The sequence below is a fragment of the Dipodomys ordii genome, unplaced genomic scaffold, assembly GCF_000151885.1.
Source record: "Dipodomys ordii isolate 6190 unplaced genomic scaffold, Dord_2.0 Scaffold14, whole genome shotgun sequence".
NCBI classification, from domain to species: domain Eukaryota; kingdom Metazoa; phylum Chordata; class Mammalia; order Rodentia; family Heteromyidae; genus Dipodomys; species Dipodomys ordii.
The window spans coordinates 10,971,068-10,988,058 of NW_012267230.1; the positions used below are offsets into that span (position 1 = coordinate 10,971,068).

At 44.4% G+C, this 16,991-nt stretch overlaps 1 protein-coding gene across 2 annotated transcripts in view; it reads left to right on the top strand.

Annotated features, from left to right (window-relative positions):
* The window catches only part of Grin2a (glutamate receptor, ionotropic, N-methyl D-aspartate 2A), a 280,661-nt gene that overhangs the window by 229,461 nt on the left and 34,209 nt on the right, over positions 1-16,991 (top strand). For both annotated transcript variants that reach the window (XM_013011440.1, XM_013011441.1), the window contains one exon: positions 1,482-1,642. In XM_013011440.1, coding sequence (XP_012866894.1) covers positions 1,482-1,642 — 161 coding nt within the window. The remainder of the gene's footprint in view (positions 1-1,481; positions 1,643-16,991) is intronic.

Sequence of the window (16,991 nt, forward strand, 5' to 3'; positions counted from 1 at the left end):
CACACACACACACACACACACACACACACACACACACACACACACACACACACACACACACACACACACACACACACTCTCTCTCTCTCTCTCTCTCTCTCTCTCTCTCCCAGTACAAGTTATACCACCGCTCAAGTCCAGTTACAGTTACTTGTTAGCTAGTTGCATGCCCAAGTGAGGGAAAATGATTTCCAACTGGATATTTTAATTACCAGGGAAACGAAGTGTGAGTCTGGGAACGAGAGTGATGTGTCCGGTTGATCTGCCTCTGGGGTAAACGTGGCTACAGCCTCCAGCGGTTCCTGTTGGGATGGAAGTTGGAGAGACCTCTGGCTTGCAGCTCGGGTGTCCATACCCTTCTGCGGCCTCTCCCAATTCCTTCGCTTCCTTTCTGTGTTTTTATTTAATGGAGTCTCACTATGTATCCGAGGCTGACAAGCCTCCTGCCACATTCTCCTGAGTTCTGGGATTACAGAAATGTGCTACCATAATCAGCTCCCCCAGATCCTCATATGAAACCAAGATGAGGGTCTTCAGTGCTGGTCTCAGAGGAGTAATAGAATTAAGACCTCTGCCTGTGTTTAGGCCACCTAGATTAGAATTCCAGGCCTCTGCTTGGTAGTATGTTAAATAGGGCAGGTAACCTCTCTGAGCCTCCATTTTCCCTCTTGTAAAACAGAGTGTTCATGTGGCAGGGGTGTTGTGAGGATTATAGCAACAACTACAACATGGTGAACCTGACACCAGTGGCTCGCACTTATAATCCTAGTCACTCAGGAGGCTGATATCTGAGGATCAGGGTTGGAAGCCAGCCCAGACAGAAAAGTCCCTGAGAGACTCCTGTCTCCAAATACCACTCAAAAACTGGAAGTGGCGCTGTGGCTCAAAGTGATAGAGCACTAGCCTTGAGCAAAAGAGCTCAGGGACAGCTCCCAGGCCTGAGTTCAGGCACCACAACCAACAACAACAGCAGCAAAAGTGGATAAAGGGATGGGCCCGTGTAGAACCTTAATTCCAACTCAGCCAACGTTTTCCTGAGCAGTGACTGTGGGCCTTACATTACGCTTGTCTCTATAATGGCCCAGCCAAGCTTCATCCAGCAAGTATCTATTGAGCCAACCAACCAAGCTAGGAACAGGGCCTCCAAACCTAACAGGTTATATACAAGGAAAGCACACATGTATATACATACATACACACACACATACACATTTATATGTATGGAGAGCACTCAATACATATATACATAGGCCTCATGCATGTGTATACATGCATGTACATATTTGTGGATGTACACATACATGTATATATGTGCCAATGTATGTATATATGTATCACACATAGAGTTGCTGTCCTGTACTAATACATGTGTGTTTAACTCCTGTCATTGGAAAAAAAATGATTGGTAATTTTTTTCTTCTCTTCCTCCTGTTTTTCTTCATCTCTGTCTCTCCGTCTCTGTATCTCTCTCTTCTCTCCAGTTTCAGAGACCTCATGACTACTCCCCACCTTTTCGATTCGGGACAGTGCCTAATGGGAGTACAGAGAGAAACATTCGGAATAACTATCCGTATATGCATCAGTACATGACCAAATTCAACCAGAAGGGAGTGGAGGACGCCTTGGTCAGCCTGAAAACGGGGTAAGGATGGGGTTTCTTTGCCCTCGGCAGGCCTGCCAGCTGATAAACCCGACAGAAATGGACTCTCTGCAGGCCTGGTGCTTATCTGCGCTGCTGTAGTATTTTCTGGAGAGCCACCGCGGCCAGATGGATCCAGGAGGAGGAGGAGGAGGAGGAGGGAGGGAGGAAGGAAGGGAGGGCTGTTTTTCTTAATCTGATGAACATCCCAGATTTCCTTCAGAGCCACATTAACAAAAGACAAATCTAGGACACTTGAGAATGCAGAGAACCAGAGGGGTTTCTTAAGCCAATACAGAAGATTGTTCTAACTCCATGAGCTATTTTAAGCCCAATAGAAAGATCTAACAAGGTTGAGAGTCCAAAGAAATGAAAAACAAAAGTTCTTGGTATTAGATTTCAGGTAGGAGTAGAGTTTTCTTTCTGAGGAGAGGGGTTTGTGATAGCTTGGAGTGGGATGTGCAAACTAATGGTAAAATGTGGTGGAGTGAGGTGGGGGCGTGACCCAGTGGTCCAGCGTTGGTCTACCATGCAAGAGGCTTCATCCCAGCACCATGCATGGACCCGGGGCCGGGAGGCAGTGATGAAAGACAAACAACATGAGGGGAAGAGGTACAGCAAGTGTTCTCGTCCACGCATCGGCCTCATGCGGTAGTGTACATGTCCTTCGTCAGCGGGGCTGTAGGGAGAATAAAGGAGTTCAGGCTTTGCAGCAACTTCCCGCCTCCAGTGCTTGCTGTGTGATCTTGTATGGTGGTTGTTTCACCATGGAACAATGCCAGGACTTCATACATCGGGATTCTGTGACGACTGAGGGAGAAAATTTGCTCCGAAGCATTTTGGGTAGTGCCTCCTACGAAGATGGTACCTAATTGTTATTGTCATTTGTTGAAAGGTTAAATTCTATTCCGTGGATCTTCAGGAAGGCAGGGATGTGTGAAATACAATTTAGAAAGGATTCCATTAAAAATGATTTCATTTTAAATGAAAGAGTTGTTTAATGAGAGAAGTTTTGATTATCTAGAAAATTAACTTTTCACGAGGATTTTGGTCGTCAGGGCTTCCTGAGTCGGGCGTGTGACGGAAGTTGCTTTCTTCCTGCTGCTTGCTTTGTCTGGTTGGAGATGTGGGGGTCCCCGTAAGCCACTGAGCCCAGATCTCCCCTCACTCCCTGGGGATCTTGGCTGAGAACATTCTATCCTTCCATCCCATTTGAAATCTCTTGGGTCCTTCAGCAGCATCCAGGAGAGTATTTAAGTAGGAATTGATTTATGTAAAATTCATCCAAAACAATGCTCATTCAGACTTGCAGGTTTTTTTTTCAAGGCTGCTGTCAAATCTAGGGTGTGGTACATGCTGGGCAAGTGCTCTACCACTGACCTGTACCTATTTTAGATTTTAAATGAAAGCCTAACAAAAATTACAAGACAAAATTTCTCAAACATGAAATATGCTTGATGGTTTCATACCACTGACCACCTGGTTGTTAATCTCTACACTGTCATCCGGCCATCTTCTTCATCCAACCTTGTGTTTGTACGTGTATGCCAGTCCCGGGGCTTGCTTGAATTTAGGGCCTAGCCACTGTCCCTCAATCTTTTGTGCTCAGGGTTGGTGCTCTACCACTTGAGCCACAGTTCCACTTCTGGCTTTTTTGCCAGTTAACTGGAGATGAGAGTCTCTTGGTCTTTCCTGCTCAAACTGATTTTGGACCTCGATCCTCAGATCTCAGCCTCCTGAATAGCTAGGATTAGAGGCATGACCCACCAGAACCTAGCTTCTCAGTATACTCATAAGACTGAAATGGCTGGGTCATTCATTAGGTATGTGTGTTTTCAACTTTACTAGGTACAATACCAGAAAAGACCAGTTTTTGATGACTGTCCATCTGAACCACGAATGTGGGTTTTGTTTGTTTCTAGTTCTTTTAATCCAAACACAGTGTGGATGACAGTCAGGGAGATGGCAGTTGAAGGCTTCTTGGCTCTCTCTCATCAATGTGTTACCCAGTGCTCAAACATGGGTTGATTTCTTTCTTTTCCCATTTTTAAATATAATCATACTAGTAAAAGATTAGAGAAATGGAAACCATCAATGTGCAAGTTGTTTTCTGGTAGGCATATGGTAATTATGGCATCCACCATAAAAAAAACTCGAGCAGGTGGTAACTTACTCTACACTCATACTGTTACTTTAGGAGTTAAAGGGGTGTGAGCCCTTCTTTAGGAAGTAACTCCACACCCTTAGGGAGCACACAGTAGTGCACCCCCTGGAGATTCCGTTTCAAGGGGGTTAATGTTGGCAGAAACCATGGGCCTGCGTAACAAGGTCCCCCGTTAATTATTTAAATAAATTAACTTAATTAAATTAAAATTTGAGTACATAATGCATATGTATGATTCCAGAGTCATAAAGCATATTAGAAGATGAGCAGTGGAGTTTCCTTTCCACTTTGCCTATCTGCCTCCATCTGAAACAACCACATTTCCTTTGGATTCTGGTTGGGTGAGAGCCCTGGCTTTGAGTCATGGCTCCGTCAGAACTCCCCGTAGCTCTGAGCAAGTTATCTGGCCTCTCCGAGCCCCAGATTCCCCATCTAACACATGAAAGGGATGAACTGTTTGATCTCCGAAATAGCTTTGAGATTCTTTTATTTGCATCAAACACTTACTTTGTCAAAAGTCATAAGCTACTGTCAATTTCACAGGAATAGATTTAGGGGGGAAAAATATCCCAAATCCCAATGTCTAGCTGCTGGCCAATGGGCCATCGATACCTGAATCCCATGACAGATGCCCGAGCCTACCACAGGACTTTGTCTCTAGCCATGGAGCCTGAGAATCCTCACTTTTCACCCTCTACTCTCAGGCCAGGTGATTTTTTTGAGACATGCTAAAATTTGATAGCAGTGATCCTAAAGGAATTCAATTAAAAAATCTGCTTGAGAGAGAGGCATATGAAAAATAGATCGTGTTGGGGTTTGGATTCAAGTCCTCACACTTTCTTGGTAAGCCTTATTTCATGTGTGTTACACCCTAGGTATCCAAAACCTCTGTATGTTGTCAGATTGAGCCTCTGTACCTATTAAACCAGAACTCTGTGTCCTCTCCCCTCCCCAGTCCATGGTAACCACGGTTCTACTTCCTGTCTCTGTGATTCCGACTATTTCCAAGCCCCTTACTTGAATGGAACCACAAGGCATTCAAGCCGTGTTCTCGGGGTCTGCCTTGCTTGTAACCTAGGACAGAATTTCCTCCCTTTTTAAAGTTGACTAATATTCTACCATACGGGCCAGACTGTTGTTGCTCATCCACTCATCCTTACATAGACAGTCGGATTGCTTCTAACTTCCAGCAGTTTTTGAATAATGCTGCTATTGTCATAGGTGAATTAAGATCCCTTTGAGTCCTTGATTTGATCTGTTCTTAGTATGTACCCAAAAGTAGAATCAGCGGACCATAAGGTGATTCTACTGTTTAGTTTTCCAGGGACCACTATACTGGCTCCCAGGGCAGCGTTGTTACTTTCCATTCCTTTCTAACGGTGCATGAAGGCTCTAGTCTCTCCATACTTGTTTTGTGGTTTTGCTTTATTCAGCAGTGCCATCGTGGTGAGTTTGGAGTGGTAGATCATCATGGTTTTTGACTCACGTCTCCCTAATGAGTAGCACCATAATGTTGAGCGCATTTCTTGTGCTTGTCTGTCCTTTGTATACCTTCTTTTGAAGAAGTTTTCTCCCCAAGTTTTGGTCCAGTTTTGAATTTCATTGTATTTTTCAGGAGTTCTCTGTGTCTTCTGGGTGTATCAGATACATGATCTGCAAATATTTTCTCCCATTCTGCGGTTTTCCTTTTCATATTTCAGTCATTGCATCGGCAGCATCTTTTTATACAGTTTTGTGTGTGTGTGTGTGCGTGCGTGCGTGCATGTGTGTGCGTGCGTGCGTGCGTGCATGTGTGTGTGTGTGTGCGTGCGTGCGTGCATGTGTGTGTGTGTGTGTGCGTGCATGCATGCATGTGTGTGTGTGTGTGTGTGTTGTTTTAATTCTAAGGAAGGTTATCCTGTGAGTAAGTGACAAGCACTTGTTTACAAAGCTCAGGTTGTCCTTGATGTGTCTATAAAAAACAAAAGGAGAAAGGAGGCCACGTCTCCTGGCACGTATCAGAAATGACTTTCCGGCAAATCAAGCCTTGATCTTACAGTCGTGAGCACAAGCTCTCAAAAGTCATGGCGTCAGGAATACGCATTTGTATCGGTGGCCAGTGACTCAGCTATCTGTGACCCACAGGCTTTGAGAGGTTAATTTGCTGAATGTAGCGAGAGACAGAGCTCTGGAGTGGACAGGATGAGAATGAGGAAGGATTAGGAGTTATGCCCACTGGACCTACAGTGTGTCCAGTGGAAGTACCCATGGACAGCACTGTCACGCTCCCAAAGCATCTCTGCATTTGTGGAGACCACACAATTTGTGAATTTGGGCCTAATGCTCCTCTGAGCTGGGGACCATTATTATCCCCTTTAGGAAATGAAGGGCCCAAAGCTCAAAAAAGCAAATTGATTACCCAGGAAGCTGTTTAGTGAAGGAATGATATTGTAGGGGTCAGACTTGCTCCCAACTAGGGTACAGAAGCTGGGTAGTTGTGTAGGGGAGGGTTAGAGTTCAGAGGAGAATTAGAAACTCGTGGAATAAAGTGCGCATTGCAGCAGTACATGTGTGTATTCTACCACATGTGCTGTATGTATCATGTTTGTTTGCTGGTATGAGGGTTGATTAAATCACAGCAGCCTCATTTCTGTCCTCCAGAGAAGGCGGTGCAGGGGAATGGGATTGCAAAGATAAAGGTAGGCTTGGAGCGTAGAAAGATCCTCGTTGAGGGATAGTTCCTGTACACAGCAGTTCTTTTTCCAGAAGGCTGCTGAGCTGAGTTTTATTTGCTATATTTCATCAGTCAGACAGAATCAAGCATGGCTGGTTCATTTTCAGCTGCTGAGTTCGAAGGCAGGCACAGACATCAGCATTCTAAATGGAATAGCGTCATCTCCAGAGCAAATCAGATGGACAATGACCTGGTTTCTAAGATCTACCCCTACACGGCAAATAAAGCTCAGAAATAATTGCTACCACATCACAGAGTTAGGAAATGCTTTATTTTGTTCTTTAATAAAAACTCAGGAGCAGAAGCATCTTTCTTCTTCTTTTTTTGTCCTTGGAATTACTTCCTGTTCAGTTCTATTAAAATGATATTAAAGGATTTGCAAGGCCGTCCATAAGACGTGTTTAAAATAGGAAAACTGGAGGTGGGGGAGAAATTGAATAAAGTGCAATCATAGATTCTGTAAATTCAGAGGTGGGAGAGAGAGAGAATGAAAGAAGAAAAAAAGAGACGAAAAGGAAATACGCTGAAATATGTTGACTGAGATATTGCTAGGTGATTTGGATTATGGTTTTCTTTATATCCTTTTCCATGTAATGAATTTTCAGCGGCCCAGGTATTACTTATAGTAATAAAAATGTGTCCATTGAGCCTCATCCTTCATTGTCTCCCCTTAACTCCTTGCATTTGTTGACATGTATCTATGGTTTACATGAGTCTGTCTTTTTGCTTTTGTCAGTTAAATCTATACAGCCCGGTGGGATTGGCTCCGAGCAGCTCGGAGATCCTTCATTGAGCCGGAGGAATATTAATTCATTGAACTCGCACCGTGCCTTGACTACCATTAAAGGGCCATCCAAGAAATAGTCATTCTTCAAAATACTTGCCAAGCATCCTCTCAAGGCAGTTTGTTCCCGATGTCATTTTCTCTCATCCTTCAGACTTCTGGTACTCTAAACAGCATCACTTTCTGCCTTTTAGGGCTTGCTTTTGTCTGTTGACGATGCAACTCTTATCAACTTTTTGCTTAGGCTGCTAGCTAAGTCACAGGCTAATATAGCGAGATTTTCCCCCTTAGCAATGGTGGAAGTGTAGGGTCTGAATATCTGCCCACTGCCCTCCCCTACAGCACTATTCTACCTCTGCATTTGCAAACTCAGGTATCTTTGTCTCTCTATATGAAGTTCACTTTATTGCATTTTTATGTGAGCTACGTGAGTTGCTCTGGAAACTGAGGTATTTCTAACTAGCAGGTAACTTTTTTTTTTTTTTTGCGGTGAGGGGGATGTACTTATGGGAGAGTAGTTTTCTGGTGGCTCTTCTGCATGACCTTGGGTTTTTAACTTATTTGTATGATTTTATAAAGTATCTTGATCCATGTCACCTCTTTCCATCATTCCCATCTATCCACCCTCATCCATCCCCTCATATTACCTGTTTCCATTTTCACATGTGTGCCTTGAGTATAATAACCATCATTTCTCCGTTCATCTACCTCCCTTCCCTTAACCTCCACCCCCTCACAGAAGACCTGTTGTTGCTTCCTGCCACTCATGCTTGTGAAACTGTCTGTTAATTGTTCAAAGAGTTTGCACCATGGAAATCCACCCTTGTGTATAGCATGCTTTAATCCATTTGAATGCATTGATGTACATGTGTCCTCTTCATGCACTTTCACACGTTTATATTTTAGATCTAACTTCCAGATTGGAGAGAAAAAAACATGGCATTTGTCTTTCTGAGCCTGACTCACTTCATTCAACATAGTTTTCTCCAGGTCTGTGCATTTCCCTGAAAAGGATGTTAAGATTCTTCTTCTTGATAGATGAATACATTTCCATTGTCCATTGCTTAACCCTTGTAACAACCCTGAGAAATGGTGGCCCTCCTTGTTTCCCCCCTGCAACTGGGGATGTGGGGGTGGAAAGTTTCACTTAGTCCCCAGGGTGGATCTTGCTCCAGAGCCCATGCTTTGAGCCTAACTTAAACAAAGTAACAAGTACAACCATTCCTGAAACATTGTGAAATCAGAATTATTTTCACAACTGCAGCAAAAAAGCAAGTCTCTTTATTTCTTCCACCAAAACCTTTAATACTGTTTTAAAAAAGGCATCATTACTCCTTCCACAGATGTGAGGAAGAGAATCGAATGCCCAGGGGGTAGATGAGTTTCTTGTGTTGTAAACTGAACCACAAGCAGCACAGTTTAAAAAAAAAAAAACATTCCTCTGGGGCACCGCCTCAGAAAGTTAAAAATAGACAGACTGGATGACTTCACTAGGACACACTTGGACATATATTCCGAAGGAAAATAAATCAATCTAGAAGAAAGGCATTTGCACCCATATTTACTGCCATGCTGTTTATAATCGCCACCCCCCTGTTGGAATCTGCCAAGTGTGCCTAAGCACCAATGAGTAGATGAAGAAAAAAATACACTCAATAATGTATACATATATCATGTGTATAATATATATTATATATCATGGAGTACTATTCAACCGTTAGAAAAAATGAAATGTTGTCATTTGAGATGGAGCCTCAAACATTTTTCTTCTCAGGCTGGACTGGAACAGTGACCCTTCTGATTTCAGCCTCCCAAGTGGCTAGGATTACAGAAGAGAGAGCCGCCAGTGCCCGACTGAAAACTTTTGTCCCACGTACTTGGTTGATTTGTTCAGTTACCTGGCTGATGAGCAGCCTCTTCCTGCAGAGTGTAGACATTGGTTGTGAGCAGTACCACATTTCACGTTCAGCTTTGTAGCCTTTGCCAAAGGAAATCATCTCCCCGAGTCTATTCGCCATGTCTGTGAAATCCTATCTCCTGAAAATGCTTTGAGCATTGAATAAATGGGCGTAGGGAAAGGACTTCATCTGATGCATAATGGGATTGTGATCAGTCTTAGACTTTTGACAAATATTCTTTTCTTAGTATCTCTTTCAGTTTTGTGTTTTCTGGGCCTGTCTTTCAGTCCCAGGGTATAGAGAGTTCTCCAGAGCCTGTCCCAAGATGAGGTGTTCTTCAAGGCTTAGTACCCAGACTTCCTGGTCCTTCTCCCCTGGTGTGTCTAGCAGTGAGATCTGGAACCAGGTCATTTGCCTCTCAGACTCCAATTTTCCCATTTATAAAAAAAAAAGTGACACATTTTGAATCATTCACTTAGGAGTGTGTTGTGCAGATTCGATGAGAACGCCGTGTCTGGTGCATAGTAAACACGTAAGAAGTGTCTGAACAGAGGGCCGATTTCTGAGAATCCTTGATGAAAATAATGCTCCACTTGGAACTTGCTGGAGCCCAGTAAGCTCTGATCGCAAACCATGAGCAGCGTCACTGAATGAGCTGCACAGGAAATGAATACTCCGGAAGAAATCCATGCTTTCCCACCATGTGAGTTATGGGGGGAAGAGAGAAGAAGCGTTCGTGTAATGCCTTATTGTCCATCACTGATTGGTAGCTGTTACTTCATCCAGCTGGACGCGTTATGAGAGATACTGTTTCCTCTATTGCCAGATGGGGCCACCCAGGCTGTGTAGAATGCAGACTTACCCCACTTCCCAAAGCAAGCCAGTCTCCAGACCCCTGCTTGCTCCCTACCCCTCATCCCCAATGGCCCCCTGAGAATGGCGTGGGGAACAGGTCATGGCTCCTTGGAGGAGCGTTGCTTTGGAAGACTGTAGGTGGGTCTGGAGTCATTGTCTCCGTAGCATATCCAAAGACTTCCCAGCCTGAATTTCCTCACCTAAAAACAAAGAGATTGCATTGCAGGATCTCCTCACTCTTCGTATATGGTCCATTCAGAAACAAAACAACGAGTTGCTGTATCCTTCCCTGTTATTTTTAGAGTAGCAGATAGGTATAGAGTGTGTGCACGCACCCCAATTCCAGTCTTAGTTTTGCTCTTTTTTTCCCTTTCCACTCCATGCTTCCCCATCTCCTGCATCATCTGTCTGTCTGTCTCAGAGCTTGCTGTACCTCTGTCCTTTCCTGTCTTGTCTTGCTCCATTTCTTTTTTTTTCTTCATTTGTATCCATTACATCATTTTCTCCCTTTTTTTGGAGGGGGGGTCAGTTATGAGGCTTGAACTCAGGGCCTGGATATTGTGTCTGAGCTCTTTTGCTCACGGCTAGTGCTTTATCACTTTGAGCTACAGCACCACTTCTGGTTTTCTGGTGGTGATTTGGAGGTGAGAGTCTCACAGACTCATTTTCTTTCTTATTCTTGATGTCTCCATATCCCTGCATCTTTCCTTTTGCCTTGGCACCTGCTTCTGTCTGCACCTGTTCCTCCTCTTGCCCTCTCTCTCTCCCATCCTCTCCTCTTCTCTGCCTTTTTCTGTCCCTGTCTTACAAAACCACTCAGAGCTTTCACAGTTAAAAAAAAAACCAACAAATATTACCCACCAGTTATTCCTGAGTATTACTGATGGAAATAATCAACCCAAATTAAATTGGAAACAGCTAAAAGCACACAGGGTGAAATTTGTTATTGAACAAAAATCCATAGCTGACTGGAGTCTTCTTGGTGAGTCTTGTATCTCTGCATGATGCTGACCCAGGAGAATTGCACTTGGTGGAAATAATAACTTATAAAAGAAAAATCAAAATGGTAGAAATTATAAATTAGTAAAATTTGTTGTGCCCCAAATGCTGATCAATGAATCAAATCTTTGTAAAATATAAACATGAAAAGAACTGACTCCAGTGAAAATAGTTTCTGGGGGAAAAATATTGGAAACAATTTAACTATGCTATGCAAGACATCGATCTAGGAATTAAATTAGCTTAATGGGGTTCACTCTGGAAAATGCTTCCTTGGTGCAAATTAATCAATGCCAGTATAATTTTGATCTTAAAGTTTGCATTCACAAACTCAGAGTCAGAATGGAGAGTTTGCATTCACAAACTCAAAATCCACTGAAGTAGACAGCTCTTTCTTTTTTTTTCTTTAGTTTTTTTTTTATTATTTTACAGAGGGGTTACAATTACATGGGTAAGATAATGATTACATTTCTTATCAAGCATTGTAACCTCCTCCTTTGTTTCCCCTTCCCATCCCTTCGTATTCTCTCCCCCCATCCCCCCCACCAAAGTTGTAAAGTTTGTTTTTCGACATAACGACGTGTACATCTCATTGTTGCAATAGGTCCTCCTGTATCCCTGTTTTAACGATTTGTTTTTTCCCTTCCCCTCCACATACACCAACATCATATATAGTGAAAGCAGGGGTTATACCATGGGGGAAGGACATACAAAGCAACAAAGACATAATCTTATGAATACGTTAGAAACAATCGCATGAAAGATCTCTCTCTCTCTCTCTTTATTTTTTTTGTCAGTCGTGGGGCTTGAGCTCTAGGCCTGGGAGCTGTCCCTGAGCAATTCAGCTCAAGGCTCATGCTCTACCACTTGGACAGCTCTTTCTTAAGTAGGCACTGCCAGAAGTTGTCCTGGCCCAGTGGTACTTTCTGGATAGCCTAGTGTCTCAGTCTGTTGCTAACCCACCCACCACTGCCTCTATGCAGCATGGTTTCATCATTGACCAACGGGCCCCTGAATCTCAAAGGATCTGCAATTACAAAGCACCTTTGCTTCCAGTTTTCTCTATCCCTCAGGGGCTCCTGCAGGAAGGGTACCAGTTCCCCATCAATGATGATGAAACCAGAGCTGAGAGAGGTCCTCTGCAGAGGCCTCCTGTATCGCGCTGGGCAGCACCGCAGCACCGCTTGCGGTTCCACGGCTGCCCAGAGGTGCCTGAGCAGCTGAAGCACCCAGCCATGCCTCTCCCGCACAAGGTGGCTTTGACATGACCTTAAAAACGTATATTCAGTTACCATCAAAGAGATGTCTCTTCCTTCCTTTCTTTTTGTAACACTTGAGATGAAACCTCCAAAACACACACACACACACACACACACACACACACACACATACAGGCCCACTCTGGTTTCATTAATTCATCAAAACGAGCCAATGTCTTGTTAAAGGCTTCTTGAATGTTAATGAATGAATAATTAACTTTAACTATATAATTAGCCTTTAAATGTGCTGAGACCCCAGAGAGCATCCGAAAACACGCTTAAGGAGCTGAGGAGCTGAAACCGGAAGCTTTTGATTAGGAAATGTCAGGCCTCTGGATACTACAAAGTCCCCCTTCGGAGAGGGGACCACGCCTCAACCCCGGAGCACCGTCTCCCTGTGTGGATGGGGAATCAGATCCTTGGTCCACAGTCTTGGGGCTTGGAGTGATCTTTCAAAGATGTCTTGCGGGTCCGGGAGGGATGAGGACCTCCTGATGTAATGAGGTCAGATGGGCACACTTCTGATCCCAACAGCTCTCCAGAGTTGTCGAACATCCAACAGGAAGCCAGCGAGCTCAAAAGCACCAGGCCCACGTGAGAATCCAGCTTAGTTCCTTTGCTAATTGGCAGAAAGGAGGGCTCCCTCCCCCTCTGTCCTTCTAATTGCTGTCATTCCTAATCATTCCTGTTCCTTGAGGTCTGCTGGTGACAGAGAGGTCACCGTTCCTGACCCCTTGGTGTGTGTGTGTGTGTGAGGTGGGGGTGGGGGCGACAGGAGTGGAGGAAGGGGGGAAGAAAGGGGTGTGTCTTTCAGTCAGCATGGAGCACTTGGGGCTTCGGTTCCGTCCCATCCTCCTCTGTGTTCCTGTCGTGTTATTTGTCTCAGAGTTCAAGGGGGTGCAAGCGGCCAGGTGGTACTAACTTCAAGGGGTCTCGTCAAAGGCAGACCTGTCAAGGCTCCAGGGTCACCTTGGGCCTCCCTGCTGGCCAGCGGGAGAAGCACTTAGCTGAAGAAAGCATGAAAAAGATGATTTTCTCTTGAAGAAACGGGGATAGGAAATGTCCATCAGAGAGATTGCCCGGGTCTCTTCGCCTGTGACCCTCCCCTTTCACCTGGCTGCTTTGATCTGAAGGGCGAGTCCCTCCAGTGCTGGTCTTTGGTCTGCGCTTCACGGAGGCACAGGATTGCCAATTACCAGGCTGAAGGCCAATATATCACTCTGTCTCCAGCAGTCACAGCTCAGATAGCCCAAATGCCTTCCATCCAAATTGGCTCTAGCGAACGTGGCCTTTGCCTCCTTCTCACTCTGCATCCCACAAGAAAAAAATTATGGCTGGGGCTGGGGCTGATACTCAGCAAAAGGCACTTGCTTGCCTGGCATGCTCAGAACCTGGGTTCCATTCCCAACACCAAAAAAAAAAATAATGGCAACAAAACATAGCAATAACCATTAATACCCAACAATCTCCCCAAGGTATGGAGAATGAAATGAGACAGGTGTTCAATAACCCGTCAGAACCTTTGAGCTTTGGCTATCCTGTCTCATCTGTACCGCTTCTTTCATAACATCTGGCTTGATTTATAGCTACCATCCTCACCATGATTTCCAAAATAGTAACAGGGCTGCCTCAATGAACCCTCAAGTTCTAGGGAGCCCGGGACTGGATCACAGAGGTTATATTTGTGACTTTTGGCCTTAGCTTATGTAAATTCAAATGTTGCTTTGGATACTTAGAGGCTGGGTCATCTCAATGCCCAGTGCCTCAGTTTCCCTGTGAGACACTCAGGGGCGCAGACAGTGGGGGAACAAACCAATCCCTGCACTGTTAGAATAAATGAAGTAACCCAGGTAAAGGGCTGGATTTATTACACGAGCGGCATGCGATGTGTGAGCCCCTCCATTGTAAACTCTCAATTGGATTGGCGCGTGTTTATGTGTTTTAGGCATTCATTTATGCGCTAGCCATTGCACACAAGTTCCTTACATAATATCACTTGAATCCCAGCAGGTCTCTGAGAGAAGTGTCAGCAGCTCCGTTTTGTGCAGAGAGAGAGAGAGAAAGAGAGAAGAATCTCAGAAACATAGGTGTCTTAACCAAAGTCCTTGCCTTATGAAATTCATTTTTTAGAGCCTATGCAGTTTATGTTTTTTTCTTTGTAAAAACAGGATAATTTTTTTCTTTTTCTTTTTTTTTATTGTGAAAATACTGTACAGAGGGGTTCCAATTACATGGGCAAGATAATGAGTACATTTCTTATCAAGCATTGTAGCCTCCTCCTTTGTTTCCCCTTCCCATCCTCCCCCTGCCCCCCCACCCAATCCTCCCCGCTCTCCCTCCCCCTGCCCCCCGCATCAAAGTTGTAAAGTTCGTTTTCAACATAACGACTTGTACATCTCTTTTTTTTTCAATTGGAAACAAATTAAAAATTAAAGCTTTGGGCTCAGGTCAAGGAAGGGACCCCAGAGCTCTGCTCCCTTCTCTTCCCCCTTGCTCATCAAGAGGCTTGGGGGTCAGCCTCATACAGCTGAACTTCTCCCCACCTCCATGACGACAATTGCTGTGGCGCCTCAGCTTGCAAAGGCTGAGGGCAGATGCCACAGGGCACATGTGCCTTCTACGCTCAGTTCCTCCATCAACCATCACCCAGGATGAGTGCTGGCTGACTGAATCACAGACCGTCCCAGCTGGACCAGCAGTTCCACAGGACCAGGACCACCTCCATCACAGATGAGGAAATAGAAACCCCCATAGAGGAAGCAGCTTTCCTAAGGCCCACACCACCATTCCGACTCAGCTGGGCACCAGATGTTTCCTACCTCCCACCCCAGTCCTCCGATCACACGTGCTGAGTGCCTTCCCACCGCCCCTAGCTCTCTGTCCATACCTGGACAGCTTCTGTATGTCCAGAGAGGCTGTTTCTCCCTTCATAGTTCCTCTCTAGATTGCCAGCACCAATGACCACACGCCCAGCTTTTCTTTTACTGTTCCCACTGGGGTGATCTGAACACACTGAATACCAGGAGAACTTCACACGGAGAGACTTTGAGACAATAGGCTGCAGAATCCAGCTGTGCTGTGCCTGAGACCAACCTCACCAGGAGCCGTTATCAAAACAAAACAAAACAGGGGAAAGTGACCAACATGGCTACAAAGCCTACCAGCATTTCATTCCCATAGGGAGTCCTTCTGCAGCAGTATCTTTAGGTGTTTTTCCAGCCACATTTATTTTTCTTTGCCGCACTGTTTTATCCTTTCTTGTTTAAAGGAAAGAAATAAAGAGAGAGAGAGAGAGAGAGAGAGAGAAAGAAAGAAAGAAAGAAAGAAAGAAAGAAAGAAAGAAAGAAAGGAAGAAAGAAAGAAAGAAAGAAAGAAAAAGAAAGAAAGAAAGAAAGAAAGAAAGAAAGAAAGAAAGAAAGAAAGAAAGACGGACAATAAGGTTGCGAGTGTGGCAGGAAATTGAGTGATCTGTTTTCGTTTTCCTATCTATTTTAGGGTTGAGACATCCATTCCTGTATTTGAGGGTGATGGGTTTGGACTTGTTAAATAACTTGAAAATGGCAAAGCCATGTGCTCACTCACTAACAGGGTTCTAGGTAAGGCTTAGGAATAGCCATACCATTGATGAGACTCGCTGGCTGAGTACATGCAAGTATGCAGGATTTTGTAGTGAGGGCAGAGTTTAGAACCCTATAGTAATTTATTATTATTATTGTTATTATTACTACTACAACTACTACTACTACTACTATTTGCCAGTCCTGGAGCTTGGACTCAGTGTCTGGCACTATCCCAGAGGTTTCTTATGCTCAAATCTAGCAGTCTACTACTTGAACCCCAGCACCACTTCTGGCTTTTTCTGTTGCTGTGGTACTGAGGACTCGAATCCAGGGCTTCCTACAAGCTAGGCAAGCCTTTCTACCACTAAGCCACACTCCCAGCCCCCATAGTGATTTTTTTTAATTGTGAAAATACTGTACAGAGGGGTTACAATTACATGGGCAAGATGATGAGTACATTTCTTATCAAGCATTGTAGCCTCCTCCTTTGTTTCCCCTTCCCATCCCTTCCCATCCTCCCCTCGCACCCCCATAGTGATTTTAAAGACATGTCTGTATGTAAAAAAAATTATCCAGCATTTCATTGTGTATGGGTTATCTTCAGTAAAAAGAAATGCATCATAAAAGTACAGTGTTCATTCAGATGAAGGTATACTCATTCTGTGTGAAATGAGCAAGCAATTTGGTACAATCCTATATGAGACGTTCAACAAAAGGGTTGGCAAACTACAGCCCATGGGCCAATCTGTTTTTGTAAACAATGTTATTTTAGGACAGCATGGAGTTTGTTGTTTGTGTATTGTCTGAGATTGCTTTGGTGCTGTGTGTTAGATTGCCCAGGCTGCTATAACACAAGCAGCACACGCCGAGTGGCTTAAACCACAAAAATCTACCACCTTACAGTTCTGATCTTGGCTGGAGGTTCAGATCAGGGTGATAGCAGGGACCAGGTTGTCTCTCAGTCTGTTTCTGGCTTCTCCTGGTTCCAGACTTGCAGCACCATGGCTCTGTTCTTCACATACACAGTGTGTGTGTGTGTGTGTGTGTGTGTGTGTGTGTGTGTGTGTGTGTGTGTGTGTGTGTGTGTGTGTGTGTGTGTGTGTGTGTGTGTGTGTGCGTG